The sequence below is a fragment of the Heterodontus francisci genome, chromosome 10 (genome assembly GCF_036365525.1).
Source record: "Heterodontus francisci isolate sHetFra1 chromosome 10, sHetFra1.hap1, whole genome shotgun sequence".
Classification (NCBI taxonomy): domain Eukaryota; kingdom Metazoa; phylum Chordata; class Chondrichthyes; order Heterodontiformes; family Heterodontidae; genus Heterodontus; species Heterodontus francisci.
The window spans coordinates 15558233-15580301 of NC_090380.1; the positions used below are offsets into that span (position 1 = coordinate 15558233).

At 44.2% G+C, this 22069-nt stretch overlaps 1 protein-coding gene across 1 annotated transcript in view; it reads left to right on the forward strand.

Annotated features, from left to right (window-relative positions):
* Positions 1-22069, forward strand: part of grk1a (G protein-coupled receptor kinase 1 a) — a 49038-nt gene that overhangs the window by 9870 nt on the left and 17099 nt on the right. Inside the window, exons 2-3 of the mRNA XM_068039845.1 lie at positions 15335-15462; positions 21823-21980. Of these exons, the coding sequence (XP_067895946.1) occupies positions 15335-15462; positions 21823-21980 (286 nt within the window). The remainder of the gene's footprint in view (positions 1-15334; positions 15463-21822; positions 21981-22069) is intronic.

The window sequence follows — 22069 nt, forward strand, 5'->3', positions numbered from 1 at the left end:
AGGCAATAGAAAAGTATATCGATGTGGGTGAAAACAAGCTGAGTGGGACAGAGAGTTTAATAGTAATAGTGCAGAGAGTAAGTCCATGCAGGGAATATTGGATAAATAGACAGTAAACAAACAGTGGGAAACATTTAAAGAAACAATTCAAAATGTTCAACTAAAATACATTCCATTGAAAAACAAAAACTCAGCAAGGAAGATCCATCCGTGGCTCACTCAGGAGGTTAAGAAGAGGTCTATAATGTTGCAAAGCATAGTGGTAAGTCTGAGGATTGGGAGCGTTTTAGAAACCAGCAAGGAGACACCAAAAAGTTGTTAAAAAGGGAAAAATAGAATATGAGACTACGCTAGCCAGGAATATAAAAGCAGATTGGAAGAGCTTTTACAAATATATAAAAAGGAAGAGAGTAGCTAAAGTAAATGTTGGTCCCTTAAACAGGAGAAATTATCATAGAGAATGAGGAAATGGCAGAGATATTGAACACATATTTTGTGTCTGTCTTCACAGTGGAAGACACAAGTTACATACCAGAAATAGAGGGTAACCTAGTGGCTAATAAGAGTGAGGAAATTAAGGTACTGGAGAAACTCAAGGGGCTAAAATCCCCAAAAATCCCCAGGACCAGCTGGCCTACATCCTAGGCTTCGAAAAGAGATAGCTGCAGAGATAGTGGATGCACTGGCTATGATTTTCCAAAATTCTCTAGATTCGAGAATGGTCCCAGCAGATTGGAAGTTAGCAAATGTAACACTGCTATTCAAGAAAGGAGGGAGAGAGAAAATAGGGAACTACAGGAACTTCAGCCATTGGGAAAGTGTTGAAATCTATCGTTAATGAAGTACTAACAATGCATTGAGAAAAGCAGATTATGATTTTAGAACAGGGTTTTACAAAAGGGAAATCCTGTTTGATAAATTTATTACAGTTTTTTTGAGGATATAACTAGTAGGGTAGATGAAGTATACATGGATTTCCAAAAGGCATTTGATAAAGTGTCACACAAAAAGTTAATACACAAGATAAGGGCGCATGGAGTTGGGGGTGATATATTAGCATGGGCGAGGATTGGTTAATGTAAAGGAAGCAGAGAGTAGGGCTAAACGGGGCATTTTCAAGTTGGCAGGCTGTGACTATTGGCGTGCCGCAAGGATCGGTGCTGGGACCTCAGCTATTTACAATCTATATTAATAACAGAAAAAGAGACTGAAAGTAATGTATCTAAGTTTGCTGATGATACAAAGCTAGGTGGGAATGCAGGCTGTGAGGAGGACACAAAGAGGGTGCGAAGAGTTATAGACAGATTAAGTGAGTGGGCAGCAAGGTGACAGTTTGGCCCCAGCTGCTACATTATGTCCAATTCTGGGCACCATACTTTAGGAAGGCTGTGAAGTCTTTGGAGAAGATTCAGAAGAGATTTACCAGAATGGTTCCAGGGATAAAGGGACTTCAGTTATGTGGATAGATTGGAGAAGCTGGCTGTTCTGCTTGGAGAAGAATAAAAGGAGATTTGATAGAAGTGTTCAAAATCATGAGGGGTCTGGACAGAGTAGATAGGGAGAAACTGTTCTCATTGGCAGAACGGTCAAGAACCAGAGGACACCGATTTAAAGTGACTGGCAAAAGAATCAAAGGCGACATGAGGAAAAACTTGTTCGGATCTGGAATGCACAGCCTGAGAATGTGGTGGAGGCAGATTAAATCGTGGCTTTTAAAAGGGAATTGTATAATTATCTGGAGAGGAAAAAAATTGCAGGACTATGGGGAAAGGGCGGGATATTGGGACTAGTTGAGATGCTCTTGTAGAGAGCTGGCCTGGACATGATGGACCGAATAGCCTCCTTCTGCACTGTCACCATTTTATGATTCTATTCTATGATTCTATCCCTTTTCCCCTCTTGTGCATATCTGGCTTTCTACTAAATACATTTATACTCATCTACTCATCAACTAGTCCTTGTGGGGATGAGTTCCATCTTCTCACCATTCTCTGAGTAAAGAGGTGTCTCTTAAATTCCCTATTGGATTTATTAATGATTATCTTACATTAATGACCTCCAGTTTGGACTCAGCAACAAGTGGGAACGTTTTCTCTATGCCCACCATGTCAAACCTTTAAAGGCCTCAAACAAGTCACCCCTCAGCCTTCTCTATTATAGAAAAAAGAGCCCCAACCTGTTCAGCCGTTCCTGATAAGTATCTCTTTTCAGTTCTGGTATCATCCTTGTGAAACGTTTTACACCTTCTTCACTGCCTCTATATTCTTTGTATATTATGATGACCGGAATTGTGCACAATACTCCAAGTGTGGTCTAACCAAGGTTTGATAGAAACTGACATAACTTCTCTGTTCTTCAATCATATACCTCTAGAAATGAATCCCAGTGCTTGGTGTGTGCTTTTTATGACTTTATTAATCTAAAATATTACTTCTACTAATTTGTGAATGTGTACCCCTAGATCAGTTTGCTCCTCTTACCCATTCAGGTCTTATTTTCCAAAAGGTATGTGGCCTTCTTATTCTTCCTATCAAAATATATCACCTTACCCCTATCTGTAGTGAATTTCATTTGCCAATTACACACCCATTCTGCACCTTTATTAATGTCATCTTATATTTTGTCGCATTCTTCCTTTGTGTTAACTATACCCCTGAATTTGGTGTTGTCTGCAAATTCTGAAATTGCACTTGCGATTCCTGAGTCCAAATCATTTATGTAGCTGGTGAACAACAGTGTCCCAACACTGATCCTTGTGGAACACCCATTCCCATCATTTGCCAATCTGAGTAATGACCTTTAACCCGTACTCTCTGCTTTCTGTTTTGTAGCCAGCTTGCTATCCATACTTGTCTCCCGACTCCATGTGCTCTGATCGTAGTCATGAGTCTATTATGCAGTATCTTATTGAAGGCTGTTTGGAAATCCAAATATATTATATTTACTACATTACCCTTGTCTACTCTTTCACAAACCATTTCTTAAAACTCTATCCCCTGCCTTCCCCACCCTCACCTCCAACAGCAAGTGCAAGGAGTGCACGGATTGTTTTTGTCACAAAGATTGAAACCATGCATTCAGCTGCCTCTGCTTCTTCCCTTCCTTTCCCTCGAATACTAGGCCAAGTTTCCCTGCTCCCCTCGCCCTGAACCCATGTCCTTCTGTAGATTCTATCCCATCTCCATTGCTCTCTCCGAGCTCATTGTGTCCATTAGACCCACCTCTTGTTTGCTCAATCCTACACCAACCACCAGTTGACAATCAACTTCCCCTTCTCATCCCCATGTTAGCTTTTTTTAAAAATTATTTTGTGGGATGTGGGTGTCGCTGGCAAGGTCAGCATTTGTTGCCCATCCCTAATTGCCCTTGACAACAAAGTGGCTTGCTAGGCGATTTCAGAGGGTAGTTAAGAGTCAACCACATTGCTGGGAGTCTGAAGTCACACCTTTTGAGTCTCCCTGGTAAATATTGAGGCAAAATAACTAGTTAGTGAGTTATTTTCGGCAAAAGGTAAAAACTAATACTAAAAAGGTACTGTGCTAATAAGAAGCGCTGGTTTGAAAGTCTGGATTTAGCATGAAATTTTCAGGCTAACTGATGATTATTCTGATTTGACCGTGCCTGCAGGTGCTGAAACCAACACCTGTAGGTTTAGCACTCAAACACTGATTAGACACAATTTTCCTGGAGCTGTATATATAGCCTGCTCTCACCAACTTCCACTGAAAGCATGGAGTGTACTGGATGGGAGTGGAAAGATGTTGCAGGAACATAGAGAGAGGACATCCAGGTCCTCTGACACAGCACTGGAGGTCCTGTGGAGGAGGAGAAATGTCCTCTACCCGCAGGGGAAAGGAGGCCACAGAGGCAGCTGATGCATGTGGGAGGAGAATGCCAAGGAGGTCACATTAGGAGCTCTCATTAGGAGCTCTGACCCCAGGACATGGCTCCAGTGCTGCAAGATATTGAATGACTTGATGCGAGTGGTCAAGGTAAGATACCATCTCACCAACACACTTCTCAATAACTGCACCAGAGCATCACAACCTGAACACAGTTCATCGATTCAACTTTACACCGATATTCCCTCCTACCACTATTACGTCCTTCATAGACACTACACACACCTCAGACACATCTCACGGGCTCTTCAACTATGTGAGGCATCACACACGCATAACACAGCAGTCAATGCACTCATTCACAATCACCAGTCTTTCTCTTCCAGGACAAGGTCAGCCACGTCTGCATGAGATCAGTTCCCCTGGATAAGGCTGTACTGGCCATGACCAGGAGGGTAGTGGGAGACGCTGTGGCCAAAGGCAGAGCACAACCCGTATCACCCCTAGACATATGTGGCCACTCCGGATTCCTTACATATCCACAACTGTTCCTTCTCCCTCGTCCCCCAAAGCTATCCTCACTCCCAAGCTCCCTATGGTCTCGTCACACACATCCTCCTACAGTGGCCAGACAAGCTGCACCCTAAGCCTTCCACTTTTATCATTGCAGGCTCCCAGGAGCAAGATGCACTTTGCATCCCCTGGAGCTGTTCATCCCCTGGGTGGCACAGTGGCGCAGTGGTTAGCACCGCAGCCTCACAGCTCCAGCGACCCGGGTTCGATTCTGGGTACTGCCTGTGCTGAGTTTGCAAGTTCTCCCTGTGTCTGTGTGGGTTTTCGCCGGGTGCACCAGTTTCCTCCCACCTCCAAAGACTTGCAGGTTGATAGGTAAATTGGCCATTGTACATTGTCCCTAGTGTAGATAGGAGAATGGTGGGGACATGATCGAGAATATGGGGTTAATGTAGGATTAGTATAAATGGGTGGTTGTTGGTCGGCACAGACTCGGTGGGCCGAAGGGCCTGTTTCAGTGCTGTATCTCTAAATAAATAAATAAATAAATGAGAAACAATTACCTCAACCTCCCCCCACCACTGGAGAAAGAGTAGGAGGAGAGCAAGGAAGAAAGCACCGGGTCAATGGATAACACTGTTGCAGGCACCAGCTCAGAGACTGGCAACATGTGTAATGTAGAAGCTGGGTTAGATGAGGGATCCTCGCAGTGGGACACACTGAGCACTATGGCAGCCTGCAGCAGACCACGAGGCGGTCTGAGGCCCTGAGGTAGTGGTGTGGGAATCATGGAGCAGAAAACTACTTATCTTTCTCCAGTATTTCTGGTCCCTTCCCCACTCCACTACTGCCCTTGCCAGTGCCTGTCAGTCAGGTGGCCCAGACTGCTGAAGCCCATGCTGAGATGGTGCAGTCTAAGACAGGGCCATGATGGCCCGCAACAACTCAAGGGCATCCCAGGAAGACAGATGAACCTCCCTCTTCAGATTCTAGCAGCAAGCCACCTTGCCTGTGACTGTCACCTCATAGGAGAACCAGATTATGCAACAGCACTTCTTTAGATTAGATTAGAGATACAGCACTGAAACAGGCCCTTCGGCCCACCGAGTCTGTGCCGAACATCAACCACCCATTTATACTAATCCTACACTAATCCCATATTCCTACCAAACATCCCTACCTGTCCCTATATTTCCCTACCACCTACCTATACTAGTGACAATTTATAATGGCCAATTTACCTATCACCCTGCAAGTCTTTTGGCTTGTGGGAGGAAACCGGAGCACCCGGAGAAAACCCACGCAGACACAGGGAGAACTTGCAAACTCCACACAGGCAGTACCCGGAATCGAACCCGGGTCCCTGGAGCTGTGAGGCTGCGGTGCTAACCACTGCGCCACTGTGCCGCCCTAATAGATGGGCAGTAAGGGAAAGCACCAAGGTGAGTTGTTTAATATTTGTAAGTGCTGTTGGTTGTTTGTTTTTGACATTAGTGAAGAGTGATGATGGTAATTGGGTACTGGTGGAATTGGTGGTCTTTCGTATTCTGATCTTCATGGCAAAGGGCTCGAAAGGATTGAGTGAAGATGATGGACTTCCTGATGGATCCAAAGTCATGGAAAGCAACAGTGTTCTGGAGTCTGATGGTGGAGCAGGTCTCTCAAAAGCTCTCTTCAGTGCAAACCATCTACCTGGAAACCTGAGGTGCTTCCTCTGGTCCCCCTCCTGTTTCTCCTCCTCTTCCTCTTCCTTCTCCTCCTCTTCCTGCTCCTCCCCCGCCTCTTGTGGCTCCTTTTGTACAATTGCTGGTGGTAATGGCTGGTCTCTCATCATAGCTAGATTCTGGCATTTGCAGCAAATCACCATGAAACTGGACACCTTTTTGACTGAGTACTGCAGGGCACCCCCACCCCCCCAAACAGTCAAGACATCTAAACTTCAGCATGAGGACCCCAGCCCTCTGCTCAATGATATTCCTGCCAGCCTAGTGGCTCTCATTGTATGAGTGCTCAGCTGATGTCTGGGTGTTTCTCAGGGTAGTCATGAGCCATGGCATCAGAGGATATCCCTCGTCACGGACTAGCCAGCCATGTACATTGTGTTGAGGCTGAAAGATCTGTGGGATAGATGACTGTCTCATTATAAACACATGGTGGCAGCTTCCTGGTTAGCAGTCATTGACCTGCATGATACATTGCCATTGGTTGCAGACAAGCTGTATATTGAGCAAATGGAATCCCTGCCTATTTCTGAAAATCTCTAGGTTTAAACGAGGGACTCGTATGGCCACGTGTGTACAGTCAATGGCTCCATGGACCATGGGGAATTTCGCAATCCTGTTGAATCTTAGAGCTCTCTGCCTCTGGTCTTCTTAGTAATAGTCATCCCTCAGAGCGTATAGAGCCACAGAGACCTCCTTTATGCAGACATGCACTATGGATTGTGATATGTGACTTATATCACCTCTGTGGCAGTCTAAGTTTCCAGTAGCATAAAAATTAAGCACTACTGTGAGCTTGACTGCCACAGGCAATACAGTCCTGGCTGTGCTGCCAAGTCTGAATCTTCCTTCAATGAGGCTACAGATCTCTATAATCACCTTTTTGGAAAAGCTCAGCCTCTTCATACACTGGCCTTTGGATCATGTGAATATAGGAGTACTTCCGCCTGGAGACCCTGGGTGGTTAGAGCCTCATGCTGATAGCCTTCTTCGCCCTCCTGTCCCTCTTCTCCCTCACTCCTACAGCAGCTGGTGCTGCACTGCCTGGCCTCATCTCCTCTTCCAATTCCTCATGCAGAGCAAGAGCTCCCCTAGCAAGATACCCATGACCCAAGCACTCCCTTTCGCCTGGTGACTCCTATAAAGTGTCCAATAAGGTAGAGCTGCACACCGCTTACTCTTTTTAGACACTGTCCTGAGAGAATTTTTAAGATAAATGTTGATAGAGTGCTGGTGAAGGCTTGATAAAGTCTCCCGATGTATCTCAAAATACCTCTTCAAACACAGTGTAGTGTGTCAATCTGTCAACAAGTGAACAGTGAAAGCTGAGTATGGTTTTAAGTAGCGCTCGCAATCTTCAGTAAATCTTCAGTAACATCTTCCTTACTGCTGTTGACAGCAGAAGATAGGCCATCAACCAACCTTAAGAAAGAAACAGAATCCATATTGTTACGACCTCAGTTGAGACCGTTACCTTTGAAACAAGAGATATGAACTCCCCAGAAAAGGATTACATGACAAGAAGTCGCATTTTAAGATTTTTACTATAACAACTAAACTATAAATCAACATTAAACAGTACTTAATAGGTAGCTAATACATTAAATTACAGGGAAAGGTATCTCCCAATTAACTCAATAACACACTCGAAAACCCCACACATTTATACGTTACACAGTATTCTCACTGAACCATAGAACCATAGAAAAACTGTGACACAGAAGGAGTCCATTCAGACCATCGTGAATGCGCTAGCTGAAAAAACTAGCCTCCCAAACCAATCCCACCTTCCAGCACCTGGTCTGTAGCCTTGCCGGTTACAGCACTTCAGGTGCATGTCCAGGTACCTTTTAAATGAGTTGACGGTTTCTGCCTCCACCACCGATCCGGGCAGTGAATTCCAGACATCACCCACCACCCTCTGGGTGAAAACGTTTTTCCTCATATCCCCTCCAATCCTTTTACCAATCACCTTTAATCTGTGCCCCCTGCTAATTGATCTCTCTGCTAAGGGAAACAGGTCCTTCCTGTCTACTCTATCTAGGCCCTTCATAATTTTGTACACCTCAATTAATTTACCCCTCAGCCTCCTCTGTTCTAACGAAAACAACCCTCGCCTATCCAATCTTTCCTCATAGCTGCAACTTGCAAACCCTGGCAACATTCTTGTAAATCTCCTCTTACAGTTGTACATAACGTTGGTTAGGCCGCATTTGGAGTATTGTGTGCAGTTCTGGTCGCCACACTACAAGAAAAATGTGATTAAGCTAGCGAGGGTGCAGAAAAGATTCACAAGGATGTTGCCTTGTTTGAAGGGCTTGAGTTATAAAGAGAGATTGGGTAAGCTGGGTCTGTTTTCCCTGGAGCAAAGGAGGCTGAGAGGGGACATGATAGAGGTATATAAAATTATGAGAGGCATAGATAGGGTAGATAGCCAGAGTCTGTTTCCCATAGTAGGGGTGACTAAAACTGAATAGATTTAAGGTGAGAGGGAGGAGGTTTAAAGGGGATCAAAGGGGTAAATTTTTCACACAAAGAATAGTGGGAATCTGGAATGAGCTGCCTGAGGTGGTGGAGGCAGGAACAGTCGTGACATTTAAGAGGCATCTGGACAGGTACTTGAATAAGCAACACATAGAGAGATATAGAATTAATGCAGGCAGGTGGGATTAGTATAGATAGTCATTATGGTCGGCATGGACGCGGTGGGCCGAAGGGCCTGTTTCTATGCTGTACGACTCTATGACTCTATGACTCTACTCTCTCCACAGCAATTGTGGTCCTTCCTGTAATGGTGATCAGAACTGTATGCAATACTCCAGCTGTGGCTTAACCAGTGTTTTATACAGTTCCAGCATTACATCCCTGCTTTTGTATTCTATACCTCAGCCAATAAAGGAAAGCATTCCATATGCCTTCTTCACCACTCTATCTGTCCTGCCACCTTCAGGGATCTGTGGACATGCACTCCAAGGTCTCTCACTTCTTCTACCCCTCTCAATATCCTCCCATTTATTGTGTATTCCCTCTCTTTATTTGCCCTCCCCAAATGCATTACCTCACATTTATCTGGATTGAATTCCATTTGCCACTTTTCCACCCACTCAACCAAACCATTGATATCATTCTGGAGTCTACAGCTATCCTCTTCACTATCAACTACATGGCCAATTTTTGTATCATCAGCAAATTTCCCAATCATGCCTCCCACATTTAAGTCCAAATCATTAATATATATCACAAACAGCAAGGGACCCAACACTGAGCCCTGTGGAACGCCACTGGAAACAGCTTTCCATTCACAAAAACATCCATTGACTACTACCCTTTGTTTCCTGTCACTGAGCCTATTTTGGATCAAACCTGCCACATTCCCCTGTATCCCATGGGCTTTCATTTTACTGATTAGTCTGCCATGCGGGACCAAATGCCTTACTAAAATCCATGTAGACCACATCCACTGTACTACCCTCATCAATCCTCCTTGTTACTTCCTCAAAAAACTCAATCAAGTTAGTAAGACATGACCTTCCCTTAACAAATCCATGCTGACAATCCCTGATTAATCCGTGCCTTTCTAAGTGGCAGTTTATCCTGTCTCTCAGAATTGATTCTAATAATTTGCCCACCACGGAGGTCAGACTGACCGACCTATAATTATTTGGCCTATCCCTCACACCCTTTTTAAACGATAATACAATGTTCGCAGACCTCCAATCGTCTGGTACCTCGCCGGTATCCAGTAAGGATTTGAAGATGATCCTCAACGCATCTGCTATTTCCTCCCTGGCTTCCTTTAACAACCTGGCGATCCATCCAGCCCTGGCGATTTATCCACTTTCAAGGACATCATACCCTCTAGTACTTCTTCTCTCATTATGCTCATCGTATTTAATACGGCACCGTGGCGCAGTATTTAGCACCGCAGCCTCACAGCTCCAGTGACCCGGGTTTGGTTCTGGGTACTGCCTGTGTGGAGTTTGCAAGTTCTCCCTGTGACCATGTGGGTTTCCACTGGGTGCTCTGGTTTCCTCCCACATGCCAAAGACTTGTGGGCAAATTGGCCATTGTAAATTGTCCCTAGTGTAGGTAGGTGGCAGGAGAATTGTGGGGATGTAGTAGGAATATGGGATTAATGCAGGATTAGTATAAATGGGTGGTTGATGGTCAGCACAGACTCAGTGGGCCGAAGGGCCTGGTTCAGTGCTGTATGACTCTAATATCTCATACTCCTCCTCTTTTACTACAATGTCTGCATCAGCCCTCTCCTTTGTGAAGACAGAGACAAAAAACTCATTAAGAACCCTGCCCACATCTTCTGCATGCACGTGTAAGTTCCCTTGTATATCTCTGATAGGTCCTACCCTTTCCTTAGTTATCTTCTTGCTCTTAATGTACCGATAAAACATCTTTGGATTTTCCTTGATTTTACCTCCCAATATTTTTTCATGTCCTCTGTTTGATTTTCTAATTTCCTTTTTTTACTTCACCCCTGCACTTTCTTTACTTCTCTAGGCTTTCAAAAATATTAAGTTTTTTGTGATCGTCATAAGCTTTCTTTTTCTACTTTAACATATCCTGTAAGCTTCTAGATAACCAGAGAGCTCTAAATTTGACCCTACCACCCTTTATCTTCATGGGGACATGCCTACACTGTGCCTGTAGAATCTCACTTTTGAATGCCTCCCACTGATTTTCCTTCCAGTCCACTTTTCCCAGATCACCTCTCAGTTTCGTAAAATTTGCCTTCCCCCAAATTAGAACTTTAACCCATTGTCCTTTAGGTGTTACAGTCTTGCACCCTGCTTTCAAAAGGGCCTTTGATCTGGGTTCCTTGTTTTCATGGTAACCAAGACCTCTGGCTTGTCTCTAGGCAGACTTGGAACAAAGTCACATGTCTCCTCCGAATGTCCAAATTAGACAGCCTTAAAGATCAGTTTTTTTAAAACATAACCACACTACAAAGTGCAGCCTTCATAACAATATGGGGTGAGATAAAGAATAAGAAGTGATTGATCATGTTAATAGAAGTATACCACAGACCACAGATGCTGTTTCGGCTCAAGACTCCATCCTGGCCACCTTAGAGGCTCTTTAGCACCTAAAGTATTTGGTGAAATTTCCCCCTCAATATTTTGGTCATTTTGCTGTCTTTACCTGTGAGTTTATCACGTGTATCCCATAGTGACCCTATCCTTATACTGATCTTCCTTTTGTTAATTATGTGACGTGGAATACTTAAATATTTCTTTTTATATTCCTTGATAATTTAATTTCTCTTCGCTTTCCTAATTATTTTCTTGGCATCTTTCTTACCTTTTTAGTATTCCCTTTTGGCATACTTTCATTTATTTTCTCTGTATTCAGTGTATGCCTTTTTCTTTCATTTCAATGTTACCATTGTCCCTTTATTCATCCACGTGGTCTCATCATTGGCTAATTTGGTTTTGTTTTTTGAGGAATATATTTCTCCTGAATTCCATTGATCACCATTTTAAATTACCCAGTGCTATTATATCTCTTTATTTGTCAAAGTTATTTTCCAGTTTAATTTCCCTTGCTCTCATACTCTCAATTCGCTTTCTCCAATGCGTTGCATTGGTCTTTGTCTTACTGATATCCCTCTCAATCATTATCTTAAATCTTATTGTGATTTGATTGCTATTGTCTAGATGTTCTCCTACCATTCCCTCCCTTATCTGTTCTGGTTCACTTCCCAACACTAAATGCAGCAGTGATTCCTCTCTTGTTGGGCTTTTCTTACATACCACATAAGGAAGAAGTCCTGTGTATACTGTAAAAACTCCATTCCCTTTGTCCCTTTCCCTAGCTCTTCTTGCCAGTTTATTTGGGGCTGTTTGAAATCTCCCATAATTATTATTCAATGTCTTTTACTCACTTCATAGATGTGTTCACATATTTCCCCCTCCAGTTCCCTTCCATTATTAATCTATAGTATACTCCAATTAACGTGATCAATCCCTTCTTATCCTTTGTTTCAATCCACATGAACATAGGAACATAGGAAATATGAACAGGAGTAGGCCATTCGGCCCCTCAAACCTGCTCTGCCATTCAACTAGATCATGTCTGATCGTCTACCTCAACGCAATTGACTGCACTATCCCCATATCCCTTGATATCTTTAATATCTAGAAATCTATCGAGCTCTATCTTGAACATACTCAATGACTGAGCCTCCACAGCCCTCTAGGGTAGAGAATTCCACAGATTCCACCCCCCTGCCTCGAGTGAAGAAATTCCTCCTCATCTCAGTCCTAAATGGCCTATCCCTTATTCTGAGACTGTGTCCCCTGGTTCTAAACTCCAGCCAGGGGAAACATCCTTCCTGCATCAACCCTGTCGAGTCCTGGATTCTGTTTCTTTCTCCATGTTGGTTAGGTCCTTCTTTCTGCTGTGGAGGCGAAGTCGAGGTGTCGGAGGGAGCGCACAAACCTCCAAACTACTCATCTTCCTGACCCTTCAAGCACCACCTACCCCTCATCTGGCAAGTCTGCAGATCACGCATTGGACTTATCAGCCATCTCAGAACCCATCAAACCACAATGAAAGCAAGTCATCCTCCATCCTGAGGGATTGCCTAAGAAGAGGCTTCTGTTATGTTATCTCTACTTAGTACAGCTAGCCTTCCCTTCCTTCCTTCCCTATACTTTCTAAATACATTATATCCTGTAATATTTAACTGCCAGTCCCGTTCTTTATGCAATCACATTCAGTTATTAGAACATTACAGCGCAGTACAGGCCCTTCGGCCCTCGATGTTGCGCTGACCTGTGAAACCATCTGACCTACACTATTCCATTTTCATCCATCTTGACTACATCTGGTTCCTCTCTATGGGTTATTTCCTCTAGTTCCCTATTTTGTTTTGGATGCTGTGCACATTGCTGTAAAGGCAATTTAATTTTTTAATCAGTTGTTCCCCTTATTTTTAACAAACATTTTTATACTTCTGTTCTATAACTTCACCTGTTGCCTTATTGTTTATGTTACCTTTGTTTCTTATCTTGGTCTGACCTTTACTAATCCCAATTCTCCTAATTCTTTTCACTTCAGACATGTAATTTCTGCCAGATCCCTCTCTCCATTTTATTAGTTTAAAGTCCTGTCAATAGCTTTGTCTTTCCTTGCTGCTGGGGCACTGGTCCCACTCCAGTTCAGGGGAGGCCTATCCCGGTGGTACAGCTCCTTCCTGTCCCAGTACAGGTGCCTGTGTCCTATGGAATGAAATCCCTCTTTCTTACACCAATCTTTCAACCGCACATTCACCTTCCTAATCTCTATGCCAATTAACAAATGGTTGTAATCTTGAGTTTACCTTTTTTAAAAATTTAATTTCTAACTTCTGAAATTCCCTTAGCAGGACCTTCTCCCTTTACTCCCCTGTCATTGATCCCAACATGGACCATGCCAATTGGATCTTCCTCAGCCCTCCCCACTTTCCAAGTTCCTCTCCAGTTGCTCTGAGATATCCTTAACCTTTGCACCAGGTAGGCAACACATATCCATGGATTCTTTGTTGTGAGGTAGATGGGATGTTGTGATGGTCCTGAATCACTGTATACAGATGGTTGTGGAGGGAGTGGGGGGATATTGGATGATGTATCTCATGATCTCAGAGATTGGTGGAAGTTGATGGTTACCTCATGCCCACTGTGCACAGAATGTACATGGGTTGTTGCCTACTGTACCATGGTTACTGTGTACAGATGGTGAGAAGGATCTTGGATGATGTGTATAGAATGCTCAATGTGAATAAAAGGTAGATGTGATGTACCTCAGTTAATTTGTACAGAAGATAGGGAGATGTTGTGATGTACTACATGGTCACTGGATACAGAACATATGCAGGATATTGGATGATGTAGAAAGTACAGAGGAGATCTAAAAAAGGGGATCAGAGAGACAAAGAGAGTGTATGAGAATAGATTAGAGGAATATAAAAGGAATCCAAAAGTCTTTAACACACACATAAATAGTAAAATGGTCATCAAAGGAAGGATGGGGTCAATTCAGGACCAAAAAGCAGGCAGATGGTATGGCTGAGGTACTAAATGAGTACTTTGCATCTGTCTTCACTAGAGAAGAGAATGCTGCCAATGTAGCAGTAAAGGACGAGGCAGTTGTGATATTGGATAGGATAAAATCGATAAAGAGAAGGTATTTAAGAGGCTGACAATCCCCACAGTAGAAAAATCATCCAGTCTGGAGGGGATGCATTCGAGTACCACATTGTAGACTTTGTTGGCAAAATTAAAAGCCATAGGATTAAAGGGACAGTGGCAGCATGGATACAAAATTGGCTAAGGGATGAAAAGCAAAGGGTAGTGGTGAACAGTTGTTCAGACTGTCTCAATTGAAAAGCACAGTCAGTGTATAGGAGCTGTTCAAAATTATGAAGGGACTGGACAGGGTTTTTAGAAACTTTCTAGAGTTTGAGGGGTTTATTTCACCCACCCATCCCTCTCCTGCAGCAGATTGTGCTGCTTTTCCTGGCCTCATGTCCTCCTGCCATTCTTTGTCTAGACCAAGGGGGATTCCCCCACCCCAACCAGATATCCAAGAACAAACACTTCCTTTCTCCTGCAGATTCCTCTAAGGTGTCCAATAATGTACAGTAGCTTAGTACTCACATTTTAGGTGAAGTCCTCAGAGAATTTCTGGAATACATGTTGCTGGAGTATTGGTGAAGTCTTGACCCAGAAAGGCTCCTAATGTGTTTCAAAGGTCCTCTTCACAGCTCCAGCAGAAAAAAACATGGAATGATCAGTATCCAGTTAAGTAGCACTTGAAGTCCACATTACCGCCATGTTTACTCCCAATCAATTGCTTGCTGTTAGGAGAAGGCATTAGGATAAGTGCTAGCCACTAAAATACCTTGCAGCCTCCTTATTAAATGTTAGTAGGCATTTTAAGCGGCAATCAGCTCCTAAGGGCCTTTCCAAGCACAGGCGTCAACTCCTTTACCAAGATGGCGTCTTGCGCTAAGCACAGGCTAAACCAACACCTCAGCTCAAGAATCCCAACTTGGCCACTTTGGAGGCTCTTTAATGCCTGAAAGAGCTATTGAAAATCACCCTTGAGGGTCTAGAACGTGGGGACATAGGCATAGGATTAAACATAAGAGAATGCAGACAGTAGGAAGTGCTTGTGTTGCTTTGACTGCTCCTCTCCGGTTTCCTGACAAGTGTGGGACCGGAAACCCATGAACTAATCAGGCTGGTCTTCATTTTCCAGGGTGCTATGGTGGAGAAGAGGATCCTTGCCAGGGTGCACACTCGATTCATTGTCTCCCTAGCTTATGCTTTTCAAACCAAAGCGGAGCTGTGCTTGGTGATGACCATCATGAATGGAGGAGATTTGAGGTAACCAGTGGCTCTACAATAAATAGTTCTCAAAAAGATTTTGCAAAGACACTGAGTTTTCATCGCCTTAAATCGGGGCAATTCATTTCTCCAGTCACCACATCAGGTGTTTCATCTGGCTTTTTGACCCAAATTCAATTTCTTCCCCCTCCATCCTGAGTTTCCAAACAAGGTTTGACCTTGCCCTGTCTGCAAAACTGGAGAAAATGCTTCCTTCACATTGAAAATATTTGCACAGGAAGAGAGAGGGAACAACTTTCACATCCTCAGAGTGTCCCAAAGCTTTGCAACCGATTAATGTTCTGTAAACAGAGTACACAGCAAGGTTCCATAAATAGCCAATGCGTTGAATGAGCAGGTAATCTGTTTTGGTGATGTGGGTTGAAGGGTGAACGTTGGCCAGGATACCAGGAGATCTTCATGCTCCTCTTTGAAAAATTATGGGATGGGCTCTCTGCACCTGAGCAGGCAGAGGGACCTCGCTTTAATGTCACATCCAAAAGCGATAATAGTGACTTGCATTTAGTGCTTTCCACACTCCATTGAGCAACATAATCTCTGGGAGAATTCCTGCTCCACCAGTAGAGGTTCAATGGAGACCCTGATTGTGGAACACTTGCTCATAATTGGAAGCTGTTACAAATGAACAGCATTTAAAAAGGAAACAAACAGGGGAGAGGGAAAACACACAACTACCCTACTTACAGGAAAAGATAGAGAAAGATCTGGAGGTGACGAAAGGGCAGAAGTGGTGAATGCAGGAAACAAAAGGAGATACAATGAGAGAAATCAAAGATACACATGACACAAAGGGGGTGAAAGTCAACCTGGGAGGAGTGTTTAACAGGTGGACAATTCACTGCCTCCCATTTTGTGCTCAAATTTCACCTGCAGAGAACCGTTCACAGGTGATCAGTAAATGGACAGGGAAGCATGAGAAAGGGGCAAAGTGGAGCAGGTTCCAGTGGCCCTGGAGTCCAGTGGAAGAACGCAAGGACAGAAATTTGGTATGTGTAAAATGCACAATATGAAATAGACTGCCCATTATACACCCACCGGATTCTCATTTCCACTGACTTTAAATATCGGGCCTCTGATGGGTAACTGATCCAATGTCACCTGTTTTATGTTCCCGCTGAAGCTCATTGTTCCCATGGCAGGTGGAGAGCACAGCAACCTACCAGGGTTCCCACTTCACACACTGACCCATTTCCCCTACATCATCAAGACTTGTGATACAGGAAAACAGAATGTGAAACACTGACAGCAAAACATGAGCAAGAATTGTAACTACAGGGAGTAAGATTCATTGACAGGAGTTGATTGAGAATCCAGAGATTGATGGGAAAACTTGAGCTAATTTGTACAACTAATGGGAAGACTTGAATTTACTGACAGCCCTATGACATCAATATGTCTCCAATAACTTCATTCAATAGTAGCAGAAAGAATAAAGAAGGAAAATGTGGTGGATGTGATTTACGTGGACTATCAAAAAGCCTTGAACATAGTAAGGCATCCCAAGGCACTTCACAGGAGCATTATCAGACACATACTGTGGTGAACTCTGAAAAATACACAGACATAAATAAACTTCCAGTTGCAAATGTAAACGGCAAATTAATTTCCATATCGAAAAGTGTAAGGTAGTGCATTTTGGTTGGAGGAATAAGGAGGCTCCTACTCTTTGAGAATGAAAAGGAGTAGAGCATCACAAACAATTTAAAGATAATGTTGTAGGTTAACAAATCCATAAAAAGTGTTAAGAAAGCACTTGGTTAATTTCTAGAGGAATAGAATTGTTCTGCATATCCTACACAGAAAGGAAGTGCCTGAAATGGCTGGAGAAAAGAGGAAATTAGTGCATAACATCAAAGAGAAAGATACAATACATCAGTCACATCATTAGAGCAGAAGGTAGACAGAGACAATTATTGGAAGGAAAGATCAATGGAAAATGTAAGAAGGGGAAGTAGAGAAGAAAATGGATGACAAATATAACTGACTGGATGCAGTTGACCTATGCAGAATGTGTAAGGAGAGCACAGGATGGACAGTGGTGGAGATTCATGACAGTCAACGTTCTGGGAAGAAGATGATACCAACAAATGAACAGAGAATTGAAAAATAAAGAAGTTGTGTTAAAACAGTATAGAACCTTAGTTAGAAAACACCGATTACTGTGCACAATTCTGGTCTCCATGTTACAAAAAGGATATAGAGGCACTGGAGAAAGTGCAAAAAGGATTTACAAGGATGATATCAGAACTGGGAGATTATAAATATCAGAAAGACTTACCAGGCTGGGGCTCTTTTCTCTAGAAAAGGAAAGACTAAGTGGTGACTGGGTAGAGGTCTTTAAATGAAGGAGTTCAATAGGGTAAATATAGACAAGATATTTCCACTTGTGGGGGAACCAAAACTAGGGGCCATAAAGAAGGAAGGAAATCTGCTGTCTTTACCTGTTTTTTTTAATTCTTTCATGGGATGTGGGCGTCGCAGGCCAGGCCAGCATTTATTGCCCATCCCTAATTGCCCTTGAACTGAGTGGCTTGCTAGGCCATTTCGAGGGCATGTAACAGTCAACCACATTGCTGTGGATCTGGAGTCACATGTAGGCCAGACCAGGTAAGGACAGCATATTTCCTTCCCTAAAAGGACATTAGTGAACCAGATGGGTTTTTACAACAATCGACAATGGTTTCATGGCCATCGTTAGACTAGCTTTAAATTCCAGATTTATTAATTGAATTCAAATTCCACCTTCTGCTGTGGTGGGATTCGAGCCCATGTCCCCAGAGCAATACCTGGGTCTCTGGGTTACTAGTCCAGTGACAATACCAGTACGCCACCGCCTCCCCTGAGGTTTGGCCTGTATGTGTCTCCAGACCCACACCAATGTGGGTGACTCTTAATTGTCCTCTGAAATCACCTAGAAAGCCATTCAGAAACTGCTACAGAAATTTCAAACAAGAATAAAACCAGATAGACCACCTTGCATTGACTTAAGCACCGGAAATGACAATGGCAAACCCTGCTCTGTCGACCCTGCAAAGTCCTCTCATGGTTATCTGGGGACTTGTACCAAAATTGGGAGAGTTGTCCCACAGACTAGTCAAGCAACGACCTGACATAGTCATACTCAGTGCATCATACCTTACAGCCCATGTCTCAGACTCCTCCATCACCATCCCTGGGTATGTCCTGTCCCACCTGCAGGACAGACCAACTAAAGGTGGTGACATAGTGGTATGCAGTCGAGAGGGAGTTACCCTGAGAGTCCTCGACATTGACTCTGGACCACATGAAGTCTCATGGCATCAAGTCAAACATGGGCAAGGATCTCAGGAAGAGGCCAAGATGGATCATCCGCTCGGCATTTCTAGCTGAAGATTGTTGCAAATGCTTCAGCCTTGTCTTTTGCACTGATGTGCTGGGCTCCCCCATCATTGAGGATGGGGATGTTTGTAGAGCTTCTTACTCCCGTTAGTTGTTTAATTGTCCACCACCATTCATGACTGGATGTGGCAGGATGGCACAGCTTTGATATGATCCGTTGGTCATGGGATCACTTAGCCCTGTCTATTGCATGCTGTCTACACTGTTTGGCATGCAAGTAGTCGTATTTTGTAGCTTCACCAGGTTGACACCTCATTTTGAGGTATACCTGGTGCTGCTCCTGGCATGCCCTCCTGCACTCTTCATTGTACCAGGGTTGTTCTCCTGGCTTGATGGTAATGGTAGAGTGGGGGATATGCCGGGCTATGAGGTTACAGATTGTGGTTGAATGCAATTCTGCTGCTGCTGCTGATGGCCCACAGAGCCTCATGGATGCCTAGTTTTGAGTTACTAGATCTGTTCTGAATCTATCCCATTTAGCACGGTGGTAATACCACACAACATGAAGGTGGAGGTCACTCCTATCAATACTGTCATGGACAGATGCAACTGCGACAGATAGATTGGTGAGGACGAGGTCAAGTAGGTTTTTCCCTCTTGTTGGTTCCCTCACCACCTGCCACAGACCCAGTCTGGCAGCTATGTCCTTCAGGAATCGGCCAGCAGTGGTGCTACCGTGTCACCCTTGGCGATGGACATTGAAGTCCCCCACCCAGAGTACATTCAGAGCCTTGCCACCCTCAATGCTTCTTCCAAGTGGTGTTCAGCATGGAGGAGTACTGATTCATCAGCTGAGGGAGGGTGATAGGTGGGATTCCTTGCCCATGTTTGACCTGATGCCATGAGACTTCATGGGGTCCAGAATCAATGTCGAGGGCAACTCCGTCTTGACTTTATACTACTGTTGTGTCACCACCTGCAGGTGGGACAGGACATACCCAGGAATGGTGATGGAGGAGTCTGAGAAATGGGCTGTAATGTATGATGCACTGAGTACGACTATGTCGGGCTGTTGCTTGACTAGTCTGTGGGACAATTCTCCCAATTTTGGAAAGTCTTCAGCCAATCCGATTCATTCCACTTGAGATCAAGAAACAGCTGAGTGTACTGGATACTGCAAAGGCTATGGGGCCCAATAACATCCCAGCTCTCGAACCAAAGACTTGTGCTCTAGAACTAGCCGTGCCCCTAACCAAGCTGTTCCAGCATGGCTACAACACTGGCATTTACACGGCAACGTGGAAAATTACCCTGGTATGTCCTGTGCACAAAAAGCAGGACAAATCCAACCCGGCCAATTACCACCCCATTGGTCTACTTTTGATCATCAGTATAATGACGAAAGGTATCGTCGACAGTGCTATCAAGCGGCACATACACAGCAATAACCTGCTCACTGGCACTCAGTTTGGGTTCCACCAGGTTCACTCGATTCCAGTCCACATCACAGACTCAGTCCAAACATGGACAAAAGAGCTGAATTCCAGATGTGAGTCGAAAGTGACTGTCCTTGACATCAAGGCAGCATTTGATCAAGTGTGGTATCAAGGAGTCCTAGCAAAATTGGAGTCAGTGGGAATCGGGGAAATCTCTCCACTGGTTGGAGTCATACCTAGCACAAAGGAATATGGTTGTGGTTGTTGGAGGTCAATCATCTCAGTCCCAGGACATCACTGTAGGAGTTCCTCAGGGTAGTGTCCTAGGCCCAACCATCTTCAGCTGCTTCACCGATAATCTTCCCTCCATCATAAGGTCAGAAGTGGGGATGTTCACTGATGATTGCACAACGTTCAGCACCATTTGTGACTCCTCAGATACTGAAGCAGCCCATGCCCGCAGGCAGCAAGACCCGGACAACGTTCAGGCTTGGGCTGATATGCGACAAGGAACATTCACACCACACATGTTCCAGGCAATGTCCACCTCCAACAAGAGAGAATTAAACCATCTCCCCTTGACATTCAATGGCATTACCATCGCTGAATCCCCCACCAGCAACATCCTGGGGAGCCATTGACCAGAAGTTTTACTGGACCAGCCATATAAATACCGTTGCTACAAGAGCAGGTCAGAGGCTAGGAATCCTGCAGTGAGTAACTCACCTCCTGACTCCCAAAGCCTGTCCACCATCTACAAGGCACAAGTCAGGAGTGTGATAGAATACTCCCCACTTGTCTGGATGGGTGCAGCTCCAACAACACTCAAGAAGCTCGACACCATCCAGGACAAAGCAGCCCACTTGATTGACACCCCATCTACAAACATTCACTCCCTCCACCACCAATGTGCAGTGGCAGCAGTGTGTACCATCTACAAGATCTACTGCAACAACTCACCAAGGCTCCTTAGACAGCACCTTCCAAACACGCGACCTCGACCACCTAGAAGAGCAAGGGTAGCAGATGCATGGGAACACCACCACCTGCAAGTTCCCCTCCAAGCCACACACCATTATGACTTGGAACTATATCGCCGTTTCATCACTGTTGCTAGGTCAAAATCCTGGAACTCCCTTCCTAACAGCCCTGTGGGTGTACCTACCCCACATGGACTGCAGCGGTTCAAGAAGGCAGCTCACCACCTCCTTCTCAAGGGCAATTAGGGATGGGCAATAAATGCTGGCCTAGCCAATGACACCCACATCCCATGAATATATAAAAGAAGCACAGAATGTGGTTATAATGTAGAATTCGCTACTACAAGGAGTAGTTGCGGCGAATATGGATTTAAGGGGAAGCTAAATAAGCATATGAGGGAGAAAGGAATAGCAGGTTATGTTGATCTGGTGAGCTGAAGAGGGATGAGAGGAGGCTGATGTGAAGCATAAACACCAGTATAGACCAGCTGGGCCGAATGGCCTGTTTCTGTGCTGTAAATTCTATGTAATCCAATGAGTTACTTTTGAATATTCTTATGTCAAACTATTCCCTGTGGTGAGGTTACTTCCCTTCCTCTCTCCAGGTACCACATTTACAATGTTGATGAGAACAATCCAGGTTTCAATGAGGAAAGAGCATGTTTCTATACAGCTCAAATTGTATGTGGCATGGAGCACCTTCACCAATCGAGGATCATCTATCGTGATCTGAAACCAGAGAATGTCCTTCTCGATAATGAGGGTGAGCTGGATGTTAGTTGAATCCGCAGACAATTTCTTGGGGCAAGTTACTGCATCTCTTAAATCAAATCAAAATACTGCAGATGCTGG